Source organism: Scomber japonicus, chromosome 14, assembly GCF_027409825.1.
Source record: "Scomber japonicus isolate fScoJap1 chromosome 14, fScoJap1.pri, whole genome shotgun sequence".
In the NCBI taxonomy this organism is placed as follows: domain Eukaryota; kingdom Metazoa; phylum Chordata; class Actinopteri; order Scombriformes; family Scombridae; genus Scomber; species Scomber japonicus.
Genome location: NC_070591.1, coordinates 20,403,545 through 20,418,919, shown reverse-complemented (window position 1 = coordinate 20,418,919; position 15,375 = coordinate 20,403,545). Strand labels below are relative to the sequence as shown.

At 37.7% G+C, this 15,375-nt stretch overlaps 1 protein-coding gene across 1 annotated transcript in view; it reads left to right on the top strand.

The window, feature by feature from the left end:
- Positions 1-15,375, top strand: part of eys (eyes shut homolog) — a 152,644-nt gene that overhangs the window by 5,822 nt on the left and 131,447 nt on the right. The window contains exons 3-8 of the mRNA XM_053332550.1: positions 958-1,040; positions 1,994-2,121; positions 3,708-3,822; positions 6,062-6,221; positions 10,697-10,801; positions 14,135-14,274. Of these exons, the coding sequence (XP_053188525.1) occupies positions 958-1,040; positions 1,994-2,121; positions 3,708-3,822; positions 6,062-6,221; positions 10,697-10,801; positions 14,135-14,274 (731 nt within the window). The remainder of the gene's footprint in view (positions 1-957; positions 1,041-1,993; positions 2,122-3,707; positions 3,823-6,061; positions 6,222-10,696; positions 10,802-14,134; positions 14,275-15,375) is intronic.

Sequence of the window (15,375 nt, the reverse complement as noted above, 5' to 3'; positions counted from 1 at the left end):
TCATTTATATTAATGCTATGTGTTGACCTGACTTAACTGGATGGCAGCTACAGACCGACAATAGCTCCACAAACACACATACACACACACACACACACACATACACACACACACAGCGTGAAGTACAACACCCCGAGATAGAGGCGATTCTCCATCACAAGGACTAAGCAGAAAAAACACTAGGCGGGCGGCACATAAACAACACTCAACTCCTTGTTTATAGCTTCCAGTCAAATCCATGCATTTCTAGTTCCTATGTGAAACACACCTAATCATTCATTGTATTAGCCTTTTAGGACATTTGGCATATTTTTCACTGCACATTTAGTTTCTGTCAAATGAAATGGTTAAAAATTGCACAACAAAATACTGCCAATACAGTTCTCTTTTATATGCAGTGCTGAGAACTGTCTCCATTAGCTTGTTAAAATATTGGTGGTTGTAATTATTTTCTAGTTGGTTTGGTTGGTTGGCTTTAGTGTGATGCTTTATAAAATGGGCAGTTAAGTTCTTTTCCATCATCAATCAGAGGCCAAGATAAAATTCTGACAGCAATATGCAATTTCTCTCGCCTTTAGTTTAATTGTGAGAATATTTGCTTAAACTGTATTTACACTTTACATGCATAGTGACAAGAGAGGGCCCTGCACATGCCTCCATCCTGTGTAATTATTGATAAAATGTGTCAATCAGCCTCCTCCTCCATGGATTATACATCACATCATGTCTTTTCTGGCATGAACTTGGTCAGGTTGCTTTGATGTGATTTCCTGCTTGTTTCATGTTTCCAGTTTCCATGCTGCTTGAGGTTTAATAGTTTAATGTAGATTGTGAATGTATACTGGGCTGCTGACATGCTTTTAATACAATTTTAGTTTGTAGATGTAAATACCTGCCTCAGCCTGAATAGTATAGGGTAGAGCACAGTGTAGTAATGTTGTACTATCTGTTTTGCAGGCCCGGCATGTGAGAGAAAAGCCACCTGTGATCCAAATCCATGCAGAAATGGTGGCACATGCGAAGAGAGCCCCGAAGGGTTTGTTTGTCATTGTCCAGAAAGATTTTGGGGCCTCTACTGTGACTCCAGTGTGGATGTGGATTGCATGTCATATGGATGTCAGGAGGAACAAATTTGCACTGCTGGGGTGCGTGTGAGGACTTAATTTTCCTTATTTGTTTTATCTCAGTGGGACATAAACAAGAAATGGCACATGGAAATTAATATAGTGTCTTGAAACAAGATCAGATGGCTTCATTCTGAAGGCTGCAACAGCAATTAATATTTTTCCCCCCTGAAGATGAGCTAAGGGAAAGAGTGTTTGCTTCCTCTAGCAATTTGATTGAATGACCTAGCGCATATTTAAGTGCCAATTTGAAATGGCTCTCTTCAAAAGCTTTTTGTAATTGGATGCCTGCTGCAATTTTCACCTTTCACTGGAAATGGTATTGCGGTCATACATTTTTCAATGGTGGTAGTCCCTCTAATGTTGTTGAGGATACACTAGAGGAAATACAGTAATGCTCTAATTGTCTTTCTCCGACCTTTGTTTTTGTTCATTGCAGTTTGCTGAGCGCATTACACATTTTCATAACCCACCTAAGAATACCAGAGTACACCAGACAAGGGGCATTTATCAACATAATGCTTGATATTGCCACTGCTTGACACAGATATTACTCTAGAAGTTGAATATGAAATTGAACTCCCTTTTTAACTTTTAATTTATAGGATCAGTGTTTATTAGTTTCTCCCAATATTAAAACTTGAATATACCCCTATGATTTACTTGAGTACTTTGATTCAATTATATATAATTATAGAGATCAGTTAACAAATAATTATCAAGCCACATTTTCCAACTACAGTGTATATTTCTTCCAATGATTATGTTGCTGTACTCTAGTCTGTGATCTTATGTACATACCATTGTAGAATCTAACCTTATTTTCTCAAGTGAGCAGGTGACCTGGTTTGTTTTGCCTCTGTATGCAGGCCTCTGAATGTGTCTGTGCAGATGGTAATGTGGTCCCAGCATGCAGGAGGCAGCAGAACCTGTGCAGCTCATCACCGTGTCTCAACAATGCCACCTGTGTGTCCAAGGGAAAAGATTATGTCTGCAGGTGAAATGCATACAGGGATCTAATAGAGGCCACTCTTATAGTCCCCTTTCTAGATATGTCTCCCACTGAGAGTGAATAAAAATTGATCTTTTTTTTCTTCTTCTTCCCTCCACCTTTTAATGTGATTAGGATTTACATTCACTTAAAAGCTCTGGTCCTATTATACACACACCTGTGAGGCAGACCTCAAGCCGCCTCATTGTTAACTGGTGACATTCTGTATTTTTCTTATTATCGATGAATCCCATAGGAAGACCAAAACCAATGATGAATGAATCTTATACATTACACAAGTGGTTCCTGTGCAGCTAAAGCCAGGTATAGCGTATTCCTCTGTGCCATAGAGCTCCACTGTTGTCCAAAAAACTACTCTAAACACATCTGTGAACCACACTGAGTGACATGTTCCTTCAATACGATGAACATGTGCACTGTAGTTTAATTTGAGTGGTTCCTTTTATAAACTGTCATAGTGCATCAAACACTCAGCTGAGCATCAAATTGTTTTAATCTGCAGCAAATGCATTATTACTTTCTGTTTGAGTGAATATTGCTAAAAACTACAGTGCCCAGTGCATAGGTGCATTAGGAAATTAATGAGCCTTTTTTTGAAAAATAAAACTGTACAATAAAACAATATAATGAGCCCTTTTTAAACCTTGACATTTTCAGTATGAGCATGGCAATGAAATCAGAAAACATTAAGAAATAAGAAAGTGTTTTATTTTGGTGTTTTAATGGGATTTGTTAACAATCTGAAGAATATCCAATAGTGCCAGACCTTATCTTAATAATAATAGTAGTTAATAATACTTATTTATTATTATTATTATTATTATCATTATTATTGTTGTTGCTGTTATTGTTGTTATTATTAAATTAAAAAATTACATCATCTTATTCAGATTTATTGGACATATAATTTTCAACATAGCATTCTCAACCTTTAACATAGGAACTCTACTCTAAACCAGTAAAAGCATTTGGTGTTAAAACATTTGCTTCATGAAGGCTCTTGGATGATACTGGCTTCTACTAGATTACAGTGTGCCTTTGATGCCCTCTAGATACTTATCATCACACTGAAACCTGTTTTTAACACAGACTGGAGCTTCTGTTAGTGTTTGTCTATAACTAAACTGCTATCTAGCCTGCACTTGTATGACTCAAATACTTATAAACATGACTGTATAATGCTATTGATTTTCAACCAACACCCATGTGACATACAAAACAAGATATTTTTTTTACAATTGGGATTTTATGAAAGTGTTTTCTGGACTACTGCTTTGCTCATATTTATAAAACAACTTTTTAAGCCCAGGTCAAAGATTTATTAAAGTTGTAGGAAAGCATAATTTGTAATTCATCCTGATAGGTTAACCACTTAAATGCCAATACAGGTCAAAGTACACAGTATGGGAAGAATAATTTGAACAAACTATTTCACCTTGGTTCATATCACAAACTGCTCCTACAGAAAACAGAATTATAACCCTATGAATCTTGTAACTGAAAAATATGGCTTGTTAGTGTTCAAGGCTCAGGGTGAATTGATTTTGATGACACTGACCTCCTCTCAACAGATGTCTGCGAGGGTTTTCCGGGAAGAACTGTGAAGAAATAATTGACTACTGCAGGCTGCTCAATATCAACTGCCTAAATGAGGGATTGTGCTTGAGTGTAATTGGCGGATATCAGGTAAGTAATTCAATGTTTCAGTCATAATGAAATACTCAGAAGCCCACAAAATACGACTCATGCTGCACCTTAATGGATGTTACAGTATGGGCAGAGTCTGAAGACCTTCATAGCAGTAGTAGTAGCACTGATGTTTACAATAAATCTTTTGTTTAAGTTGGGGGAATTTTTGGAATCCTTTTGCTAAAGAGTATTTTCATGATTTGACATTTAAATGAAAATTAGCCTAATGAAGTCCATGAAGAATTATTTATAGCAAGTCATAAATTGGGCTATAAACAGTCAATATGTGTATACTGTATTGTGTGCTGCACTGGTATCTGATGAACAATCTGTCTTAATTTCTGAATGATATAAGGGAGTTGCTTTAAATCAATTTTCTATGATTAATATGTATCTTCTTTGCATTTCAGTGTGTTGTTTTTGAATGATGCATTGATTAGTGAATGCAATTGACTGACAAATGCTTCAGATTGGCACAATTTTAAACATTGAATTGGAAATGGATGTGTGGTCTTTTGAACACATCAGGCTTTTATCAAAAAATAGGCACTGCATAAAAAGGGTCTTTCCATCTTTGGTCTACATATTTCTATGCATAAGAAAACCTGTCATTAATAGAACAAAACAAAGAGAATAACAAAACATCATTGGAGGGATATGGCTACAGACAGTAGTAATCCAATTCTAGCCCATTAATCATTGTGAGTATGTGGAAGCATTGCTCAGACAGACAGGCTCTGGTCTAATTTGCCTCTCTATTGCTCAGTCTCCTCAAATGTCTGGATTTTCTTACAACACCTGAGACTGCTCCATAATGCCCCATAGCTCCTAATTATTCTCCATCAGTCTTGTTCCATTAGACCACTGAGAGTGTTCTTAATCTAACCCCCCCCCCCCCCCCCCCCCCCCCCCTTTAAGCTGCTTTGTGTTGGTGTGTCTCCAACGGGGGTCAGACATTTTCAATAATTGTTGTTCCCAGAAAATGGGCCATTTCCTTCTTTTTATTTTATCTTATTTATTTATGTATTTATGAATTTGTTATTTTTATTCATATTTTTGATGTGTTTTTTTCCTGTCAGTACGAAAAAACATTAGGTAGTTCATTAAGGGTAGATTGCTTATTTAATGCCCACTGTCATCATCAAGATGCTCTTAAAGGACAGAATAAAACTAGAGATAACATGTACAGTAACAGATTTTATGATAGATTTGCAGAGCAGGACTGTTTTGTTTTGGCTCTATACTCCAGAACATTGGGCCAGTATGTATGTTACCTTATTTTTCAATATCTGTGACTCGATTTCATTTGTGGTGCTCACAACATTGAAAAGTTACATTTAAATAATCCTGGAGCACCTTTTATTCCCAGGAACAATTACTTGGTTTTTATGGGTAGTCCACACACCTCATCATCAGCTGTTTTCTTTTTAATTACTTTCTACAAAATAACTTGCCTTGATGAAAACTTTCAGCTCATTGTCTTACTTTTTTTGTTTAGTCACCTCTTTAATCAACGTTGTTTTTGGCAACAGCTTTAAATCCCACTCCACGCCACCTGCCCAGCTTCAAATATTTGACAGATTATTTAGCCATGAAAAAGCCAGAGGTTAGTGCAGACCAAAAGCAGAGCTAAAAGAACAGTGAATAACGGACTTGTATTCACCTGGGAGCCACAAACATGACTCCAAATGAATAATTTAGCTCAGTGTCTGCTGGATGTGTAAATAAGCAACTATTTGCAATCAAGTTCCTCATATCACCCTAAAAGGTGATAATCAGTGTTGCCTCTAAGTGGCCAAAAATTCAGTTATTGCAGACTTAACAAATGTTTTAAAGCTGCGAGCAGAGCACAAGAAACTAAATTCCATTCACCTCTATTTTATTGAGGCAGCAACAGAAATCTCTGCATGGCTATACACACCATTAGAGGTGAGAGAGAGAAATGTGGGTTTATTTGGGATTTGTGTCAACCGAGGTGTTTATTACCATATATAGTTTTTTCTATATGGTTACAAAGGTGAAAATACTGTGATCCCTCTTCTATTTTCACCTAATATGACTGTGGAGACTCCCAAACCTCCCTAAAGATGACAGTGAAGAACTTTAATGTCATTGTCAAATCCAGTGTGCTGGAATAGAGCCAAAACAATGAAAATAGCATTGCTGTTGCTATATCACGTGTTGTGTAATGTATATTATACCAGGTTCACGTGATTATGGCACTGTTTTCCTGCAGTGTGTCTGTGCCCCAGGATGGATTGGAGAGTTTTGTCAATATGTAAGCGATGCCTGCCTGATAAAACCAAACAGGTGTTTGAATGGAGCCACATGTTTTACAACAGGTCAGCCATCATCTCCCCCACAGTACACCTGCATATGCCCCCCCGGCTTCACAGGTAAGATAACTTTGCTTTATTATCTGTTTTTTGCCCCCATTCCATCTGTCTGTGTGTCTGTCTGTTGGCAGGATATCTCAAAAAGTGTATCAGTTTTCACAAACCCTTGTGGGAAGGTTGGTTAAGGGCCACCGGATGACTGATTAATGTCTGCAGAAAATCTGACATTGAACTGGCACATCTCAACAGTTACAGGGTGTAGACGTTTGTGTTCTCTCTTGCATTTACAGATTGTATGTAGAAACCATGTACATGCTATGTATATACAGTGTTATGCAAAGATGTGGAGCAGGGATGCAACATAGGCAGTGAAGGCAGTAATTTTCTGAATATTTTAAATGGGTGAATCTGCAGTCTCCATGCAAGACATTTGACACAGAGCTCTCATGTTGAGTGCAATCCCTAAATTATGAATGAATCTATTTTGCCTTTTGTTGGTCCTTTAAGGCAGATGGCATAAAAATGGCTTAAAATATGAACAAACCATGAGAAACTGATGTATCCCATTAAAATTGCATGCTAGAATGAATTTAATTATGATTCTATGGTCACAGGAAATGCTTTTTTCTGATTGGCTGGCAGTTGTCCATTAAAATTTTATGTCATTTTAAGAGGAAGGAAATGTGGTCTTGGCCTTCACCTTTGTCACTTATTTTCTTAAAAGGGATGCTTCATTTTCCACTGCTAACATAAATCACACTTAATGTGTTGTATCAATAGACTGATATGCCATCTGGATAAGAAAAAAAAAACATCTGCTGTACAATAATGAGTTTTTAACCCTTTTCACAAGTTGCAACTCTGTTTCCTTATCTAAAAAAGAGGGTAGGGGCTGGTAGCTAACTGGATGGGAATCAGAGCTGCCTTAACCACCATAACTCAATTGTCTTTCGGACACAACTACCAATTTCTGCTAAAGCATCCTACAAAGACAGATCACAAAGATCCACTGTGTATATTTGTGTCTCAGGTTATCTCACTGAACATCACTCATTGGTGGAACTAAATTACTGTAACTGATTAAACTGAATACAAATACATTTTTAGAGCTGCATTGAAGTGGTTCTAATCAATATTTTTATAGTGTATTTAATGACAGTGTACAGTGTTGCTTGTAATGATGGACCTTCAGAGAATTATCACTAGATTCTGCCTGTCCGCTTGGCTTTATGGAGCTTTATACTGAGTTTCAGCACAAAGTTAAGCTGTCTGGCTACAATTTAACAGTTTGGGTTCACTCTCGTTCTTCTTCTAGCATTGGTTTTGGCTGTAGGAGGCATCAAAAGCTCTAAAAACCTGCTGTACACTACCTGCTCTGCACCAAATGACAAGCAGACACAGTTAACATAATAGCTGGTAAACACAGTTGAGCATTTAGAAGCTAAAGAAACAGATGGTAAAGACAAAAAAAGCAAAAACCAAAAATGCTGTCCATTTAATTTCCTGTCACAGGGTTTGCTAATATTTGTAGCTCATAGGAAGTACACCTGGACTAAGCCCGGTTCCTGCTACCACAGTGTCTAACCTGTCACACTGGTCAAAGGGGGTCATATTTGAGCCCTTTAATACAGTACATTGATAACACATAGGTCAGCAGGGTGACATAGTAAGAGGGAAGGCCAGTTCAAGGTCTGCTGTTCCATAACTGACCTTTAACCTCTGACCACCCTGATGAGGTGGACAAACAAAGCAATTCCCTACAATGATCAATATCTTTTTTTATTATTAGCAGTATTTTTATTAGTTGTTATTAGTTGATTTGCTGCAAAGGCAGTCTCTAGATAGAGGAATCTGATATAACCTAAAGGCAAAACACATTTAGTTTGTCTTATTCATAAAGAGAAACACCGTAAGTAGCTTCAACCTAGGAACTAATGTCCTTAAAATGCAAATGAATTGAAAAATGACAGGAGAGAAATCTGATTTACAAATCACAAGCCAACCACAGTTTTTAAGCAAAGGCCTGTACTCTTGTTGAAGCAAATCCTTTTTCAACCTTTGATGCTTATGTGCCACTAGACCTGCCTGCTTGACATTTCTAAGGCCTGCTGCTGATTACATTTAATCCAGGGACTCTGGCAAACTGCTTCCTAATTAGTTGTCAGCACAGAACATGGACGAAACTTGTTAAGCTATCATTGACAACTGTTCTAAAAAAAAAAAACAGGAGATTTACAACAAAAAAAGCAACCCTTTTAATATATACCATGCTTTAAAAAAGATTTAAGAAACGGTAGAAACTAGGTATCATTTCCATAAATAAGAAAAAATACAATCTACAGTCATATTTTGGTAATTAGAGGTTAATCAGAAAGATGGTTTTATTGCAGGAACGGTGGATAGTCTGCTCCGCAATAAATACCAGTGCATACCTATAAATAGGCTTTATGCTGTAGCCTGTAGCTCATTCATTCATTCACAGCTGTGCCATTTTCCTCCATAATACAAAATTATGTGCAGCTTATCTTAACAGTTCATCCTACCTTAGACATACGAGCCCAGAGGTATTTTACTTGTCACATCATCAAGGCCAGATATGATGTTTCGATTATACCTTTATAGCAGAGGCAGCTCCTCAATTGAATAACCCTAACCCTTTTTTTAGATTCTTTGTGCTAGGCAATATTTGACCAAGAAGAGACTGTATGGAATCCTGATCATTGTTTATACTGTATAAGATTTTTGACAATGCCACATGATTGTTCTTCTCTTGTTCTATTGCTTAAACAACCTGTGAATAAGATTTTTTTTCTTCCCCAGTGCTAGGTTTGGCCTATAGCGTGTATCCACATCCAGCCTTAAGTCCTGACACACTCACCCGTCAGTCAGATAAGCCCTCACATAGCACTACATGAGCAAGATTTCTTCCTTCTGTTCATAGCTGAAATCTTTTGCCACTTCAGTAATGGAAAATTGTCTCTTATACCATGGCAGGTCTTAGTGACTGATAGAATTCATCATTTTCTGGCATCTTGGGATTTTTGCTTTGGAATTTCAAGCCATGCAGCATAGAAAGGCCAATTTAATTTCAAGCTTTGCCCAGAAACCCCACCGTACTCAATCATAGATCATAACTCAGGATACATTACTCAAGCCCCAGCATTTGGGTTTCATTTTGGAAGGCTTTATTTTTCTCCGAACAACAACTGTTGGCATATATTTAGTCTTATTCATGCACATGCTCTCTTTTAATTATGTGGATAATAATACAAGGCAAGGAATCTAGACATGTTTAAAATCTACCAAAGATTTCTATGAGTGTGGTGAAAAGGTAAAAGTGAAAATTTCAACCTTTACCCAGCAAATAAGAAGCTGTTGGGTTTAAGTAACTTGTAGGTAAATAATGAATGAATACAGGAGCAAGTAATATTCTAATACAAATTCAGAACACACAAATCCTTCAACATAATAATTATTTTATTTTTGAATATTATCAACTTTCAAGACATTGGAGTAAAATACACTGCAACGTAAATAAACAAACTTCATATCGTTTAAGTTTCCTAAAAGAGGTGACAATACTACATGATGGATTTTACTCACAGCCATAAATGAGCATAGGCGTTTCACAGATTTTAGTAGGACAAATTTGTATAATTTGCTGGAGCACAGCGTGGCATATTTTGTATATAATGACCTGTAGCAACTACCGTGCAGATGATATCAATCATAGTGTTTGTGCTGTGGTGTGAGATTGCTGCCGTCAAGAAGGGACTTTCACTGCATGTCACTGCTGCTCCGTTATTGATGATAGGACATTTTAAATTAATAACCTGCGCTGGAAGACGCCTACCCCCCAACCGCAGCGGTAGAACTAGCAGCTACTGAGGCAGCTGAGCACCAAACAAATCTCCATCAAGCAACCTGCATCCCCCACCTCTTCTGCTCTCTACAGCGGGGGACCAAGCTCGTTATTAAGTGTCCATTTTCTTAACATGAAAGTGAGCCTGTCCAACTAGGGGTGTATTTACTCTAACAGCTCTCTTTGCTTTTCCAGGGACTCACCATCTGAATTGTGCAGCAGTTTAGTGATGGGACTTTTGTAGCCTTATTATTGTTTCAGGAGAAAAGGTGTTGCAGGCAACTCTTAAGGAATATGCTAAATATCAAGCTATTGTAACACCAGCTAGGTTAGCTTAGCTAGCATAAAGACTGGAAGGAGCTAGCTGTCTCGCCCTGCTTCTAACCTTTATGCTAAGCTATTCAGCTGCTGTTGATGGCTTTATTTTTTATTGTACAGACAGAGTGGCTTCAGTTTTCTCACATGACTCTTGGCGAGAAATGTACTAATGTATTTCCCAAAATACTGAACAATTCTTTTAATGAATATGTCACATGAATAATTTTCTTGTGAGCTTCCATGTATGTAGGGAAAAGGGCTTTCCAGCAGAGTTGTATTTTAGATTTGGACAGTGATGTAATACAAATACAAGTAATTGTCATATTGTGTTTTATATTGTATTGTCTATTCTCAGGAACAAACTGTGAAACTGAAGTCAACGAGTGTGAGTCCAACCCCTGTCGGCACAATGGCACATGCTCTGACTTGGTAGGCCACTATGAATGCCAATGTCCCACAGGTATGTTGTGTTATGGCCAAACCGGTGCTTTGTAATAACTGTGATATCTGTATTAGCTATGGTGGCAAGCAGTACTGCAGACCTTTTAAACATGTATGCAACAAATGTGGCATACGATCCTTGGCCAGTGCCCCTTTGGCCAGTTTTAGTGTACTCTGAAAACCAAAGGTGATTAGCTTTTGCCAACGGGGTCACTAGACTGTGACACATCCTGCCTGGGGAAGTCAGGCTGGGGAAGTCAGCATGATTTAATTCATCACATGAATCATATTTTTCACTTCTATTCCTTTTACTGAAATATGTATTCTTTTCTTGGTTTGTGTTTTAATTTAATTTAATTAATATCTTTTAAAATGATGTTTTTACTACTTTCCAATATGTTTAAAAACAGTAGAACGCCTTTAACCCTGAAATTATAAAAAAACCCTTATAAATTGCATATGGCTCACAACACTGCTGATCACAATATATTTTGTTGTGCAATTGAAGAAATAAGGCAAAGGATCCTATTCACATTATTCACAGTATCTGTTTACCGTCCTAGCTTATGATTGACAGTGGAGAAAAACCACCAAGCTCATTGCCAGAGTTCAATAATGCAACCAAATTGTGCAAATATTACATTATGAAACTTCCATTAATATAATTTTCCAGTAATTGCTTATTGTGCCTCACCGGCTGAGTCTGAATTTACATTCACTAAACATAAACTGATGGGCCACTCACGGGAGCTCCAGGTTGTTGGCAGGGCACAGTTAGTGTGTCTGGCAGATGCTTGTGATCACTTTATTGGAAGGTGCCACTACACATACACACCAAGACACTGTGGACAAAGCGCCTTAGTGGCCAGGTGATGTTTTTCTCAAAAGAAATAACCACTGTTATTTTTAGCTGTTCTCAGCAAATGCTTTTGGCTCTTAAGGGGAATCTAACATTGATGGTAATGAAACATTGTGTTTGTTCACTCTTGTTCAATTAAACATTAAAGGACAATACCAATGTTACTGAAACATGGGCCAAATACTTTTTTCCTCATCAGTTGCTAAAGCAAGGCACTATCTAAGAGGACATTTAAAAGACAGCATTGTATTTTCTTCAGCTGAATTTAAGTTAAAGTGCAACTCTTCATATTTTAAAAGATTGTGGATAATAGCTCCAAGTAGTATTCATCCATCTATCCATCCATTCTCTTTACCACTTATCCTGCCCAGGTTGTGGGGGGCTAGAGCGCTCTCCAGCATTCACTCAGTGAAACATGAGGCGCACCCTGGACAGGTTGCCAGTCTGTCTCAGGGCTAACATGCAGGCAGAAAAACAAAGTCATACCTACAGGGAATTTCAAGTTTCCAGTTCACTTAACTGGCTTGTCTTTGAACAGGAGGAGGAAACCTTTACAGACTTGAGGAAAACAGGAACTCTTTTAAAGGCCAGCTGGTTTGAACCCACGACCTTCTTGCTGTGAGGCAACAGCCCTAACCACTATGTAACTGTGCAGCAATTAACAATGCAATCATAAAATAGAAACCTCCTGTCAACAAAACTTGTAGTGAAAAATGCTGTTGAGATTAATTCTCCTTTATTTACACATTTACAGTTTAGGGAAAAACATTCCATTAAGAGGGCTCTTAATAACACTCTTTATCATCTTGCTTCTACAACCCAATTAACCAAATTGCACATTGTGGATCTAAAAAGCTCTTAAACATGCAAAACTGTTATACACAGAGCCAAAGCAGAGAGTGTTGTTTGACCACTGACTTGACACTGATATTTGCTGTATCTCCTATCTTACACATGAGATAGATATTCATACTTTGCACACAAGCTTCTGCCTTTTCTTTTCAGCCAGAGCCATCGCTTGCTCTTTTGAGCTGCCTTTGCAGCCTGCTGTAATCCCTGATCATGAATCCCTAACTCCCTGAGTAAACTCGTACTAGATGTGGCCACAGATCCATGGTAACAAAATTCCACAGGGCATACCCTGGCTTTCCAGACTTGCTACTAAATCTCATCTGTTATCTCAGTAAACCTAAGCCTCTTCCACTCGTATGCCTCATCTGCTGCATCTTCTCACGGTGAAGTTCCACAAAATGAAAATAGTCCACCGAGTCCTGGTCCACTGTAAAGTCTTAAGGCATGGGTGGAATTATAAGTTGCTGGCCTATGACTGCTTTCTTTTTTCGTAGCTCTACCTACTGCAGAATACATTGTGTACCAACTCAGTAATACATTATTTCCTCAACAAGAGTACATGTGTAAAGACAAAGCACAGTGCTCACTGTCCAGATGTTTACAGAAAGAATTTATGTTGGCTTTTCATTCAGCTATTGGTTATGCTAAATGTATCATCTATGGGAACAAAACATCAGACATTATTTCCAATTACTGTGTCTATCCTCCAGCCTCCCCATGATTGGCCTAACTTGGTCTTGTTCATTAAAGGACACATAAGCTTTTTGTTCAGCCTGCTTTAAACGCTTCCTTTACAATGTTACTACTCTACTTCTTCCTTGTGATGATGCCAGATTCTTCATGCATGGCTACAAATGACTGTATGTTCCATCTCCTTTGTTGCTAATGTTGTTCCATTTGCGGTTCACATTGTCCACGCAGATTTTGGCTATACAACAGATTTAGGCTTGACCATGTCAAGTCAATTTTTATCACAGCAGAAGTTGTCTCAGACAGTACTCTCCTTAATACACAGATACCTAACATTCCCCCATGAGCCAGCACTTGGCGACATCAAGGAAAAACTCCCCTTAACAGGAAGAAACCTTGAGCAGAATAGGGCTGTATGTGGGTGGACATCTGCCTTGATTGGTTTGGTAGTGAGAGAATGAGAGATGGGGAGAGAGGAGAGAGACACAGAAACACAACAACAACAACAGTTACAATAATAATAATAGAAATATAAGTAATGATAATAATAGCAGGCGTGGGTGTCAAGCAAGACAACAGTTTGGATGTATTTGAAAAGTTTCCATTTCGAATAAAGCAGAAGAAGAAAGGAAATCATACTACTACTGTTTGTGTATTGAAACTCCAACAAAAGTCTGCGTGGGCTCATCGTACGGGGAGCCTTAAAGACATAGGAGCTAAAATGGCTTGTCCTTTCAGACCGAGGCTGCAATTAGGCCCAATATAAGATAAATATAGTTTTTTCAAACTTTAATCATGTATATTCCTTTACAGCCAAGAATATAAATATAGACCTGAAAATGTGTGTGATATAGCTCATCTGGTACAGTGACATATAGGGAGGCAGCACTGATTGTTTATCCACTTTCTGTTCGTCAAGTATTGCATCATGTAATAAATCTCTTCTTGCAGGTTTTCTGGGGAAGAATTGTGAAGTGGACATCGATGCTTGTGTTCTTCCCAACAACACATGCCCACCAAAGACTCAGTGTTTGGATCTTCCTGACAGCCTTAAATATACCTGCCGTGTACTCTGCCCTCAAAACCTTCAAGTGGGTAAAAAGATCTTCATGGACTGTTTATCCTCATATATATTGTCCTCTATTCACATTTTAAACGTTTATCTTGAAAGCTGAGCTCCTTACATTTTTCAAAGCCCCATACAGTCACCAACATTTGTTTCTCTTCAAACAGTTTCAATGCATTCAATGCAACAGCAACATAATCACAACAGCAGGAAAGCATAACAAGAAAATTAATGAGGTTGTTTCATGTCATTCTCATATCTACTTTGTTTAGAGGAGTGTATTTGCTCTGGTTGGTCATTTTATCATATAAGAACACAAAACTTATATTTCAGTGCTGAGCAGAAAATTCACTTTGATGCTTGGAGATCATTTTATGGATATGTTTCTGAATATGTTGTGTGACTTAATGAGAACTTCAACCATGACTGAATACAAATGCTTGATGTCTATCTGTTATAGATTGAAAACACTTTGTCTTAATGTTAATGTACGAAACAAGAAAGTTGCAATATATTGAGAGCTTTTTTTTAGCTACTTGTAAGAGATCTGCAAAGTGTCACGACAAACTGCACTTTAACACTGACAACTTAAGTGGGAAAGTATAAAACATTAATACCATATCTTATTTACAAAACGTTGGATAATCCTTTGTTATACACTGGGATAAATATAAGCATAAGTCCCACAGGAAGATTGACAGCAATAATCCATAAACACAGCTATCTACTACCGCTGGAGCTGTACAGTATTTTGGTTTAACTGGGAAGAAAGTTGTATTAAATTCCTGACTAATGAAGGAATTCACTGCTCCTTTGGGACTTTTATTGATACATTTGAAACTGTGCAATGCGAAACATAACATACCAATACATAAACATAGCATAGTAACAAATATGCTGTCGATACAAAACACCTAGTTAGTTTCCGCAGGTTTTAAGTATGTACTGTACATATGTTGCATATTCAGAGCATTGAACCACATTGGTCTCTCTTTTTCTATTTTGTATGTGGCTGCATATCCTCCAGATTTTCTAGCAGAACGGTGGGAGAACACAAAGCTGGAATAGTGTGATTGTTTGTCAGGGGTTTTGCTTTTGGCATGCACAAGAGGAACATATTTACAGG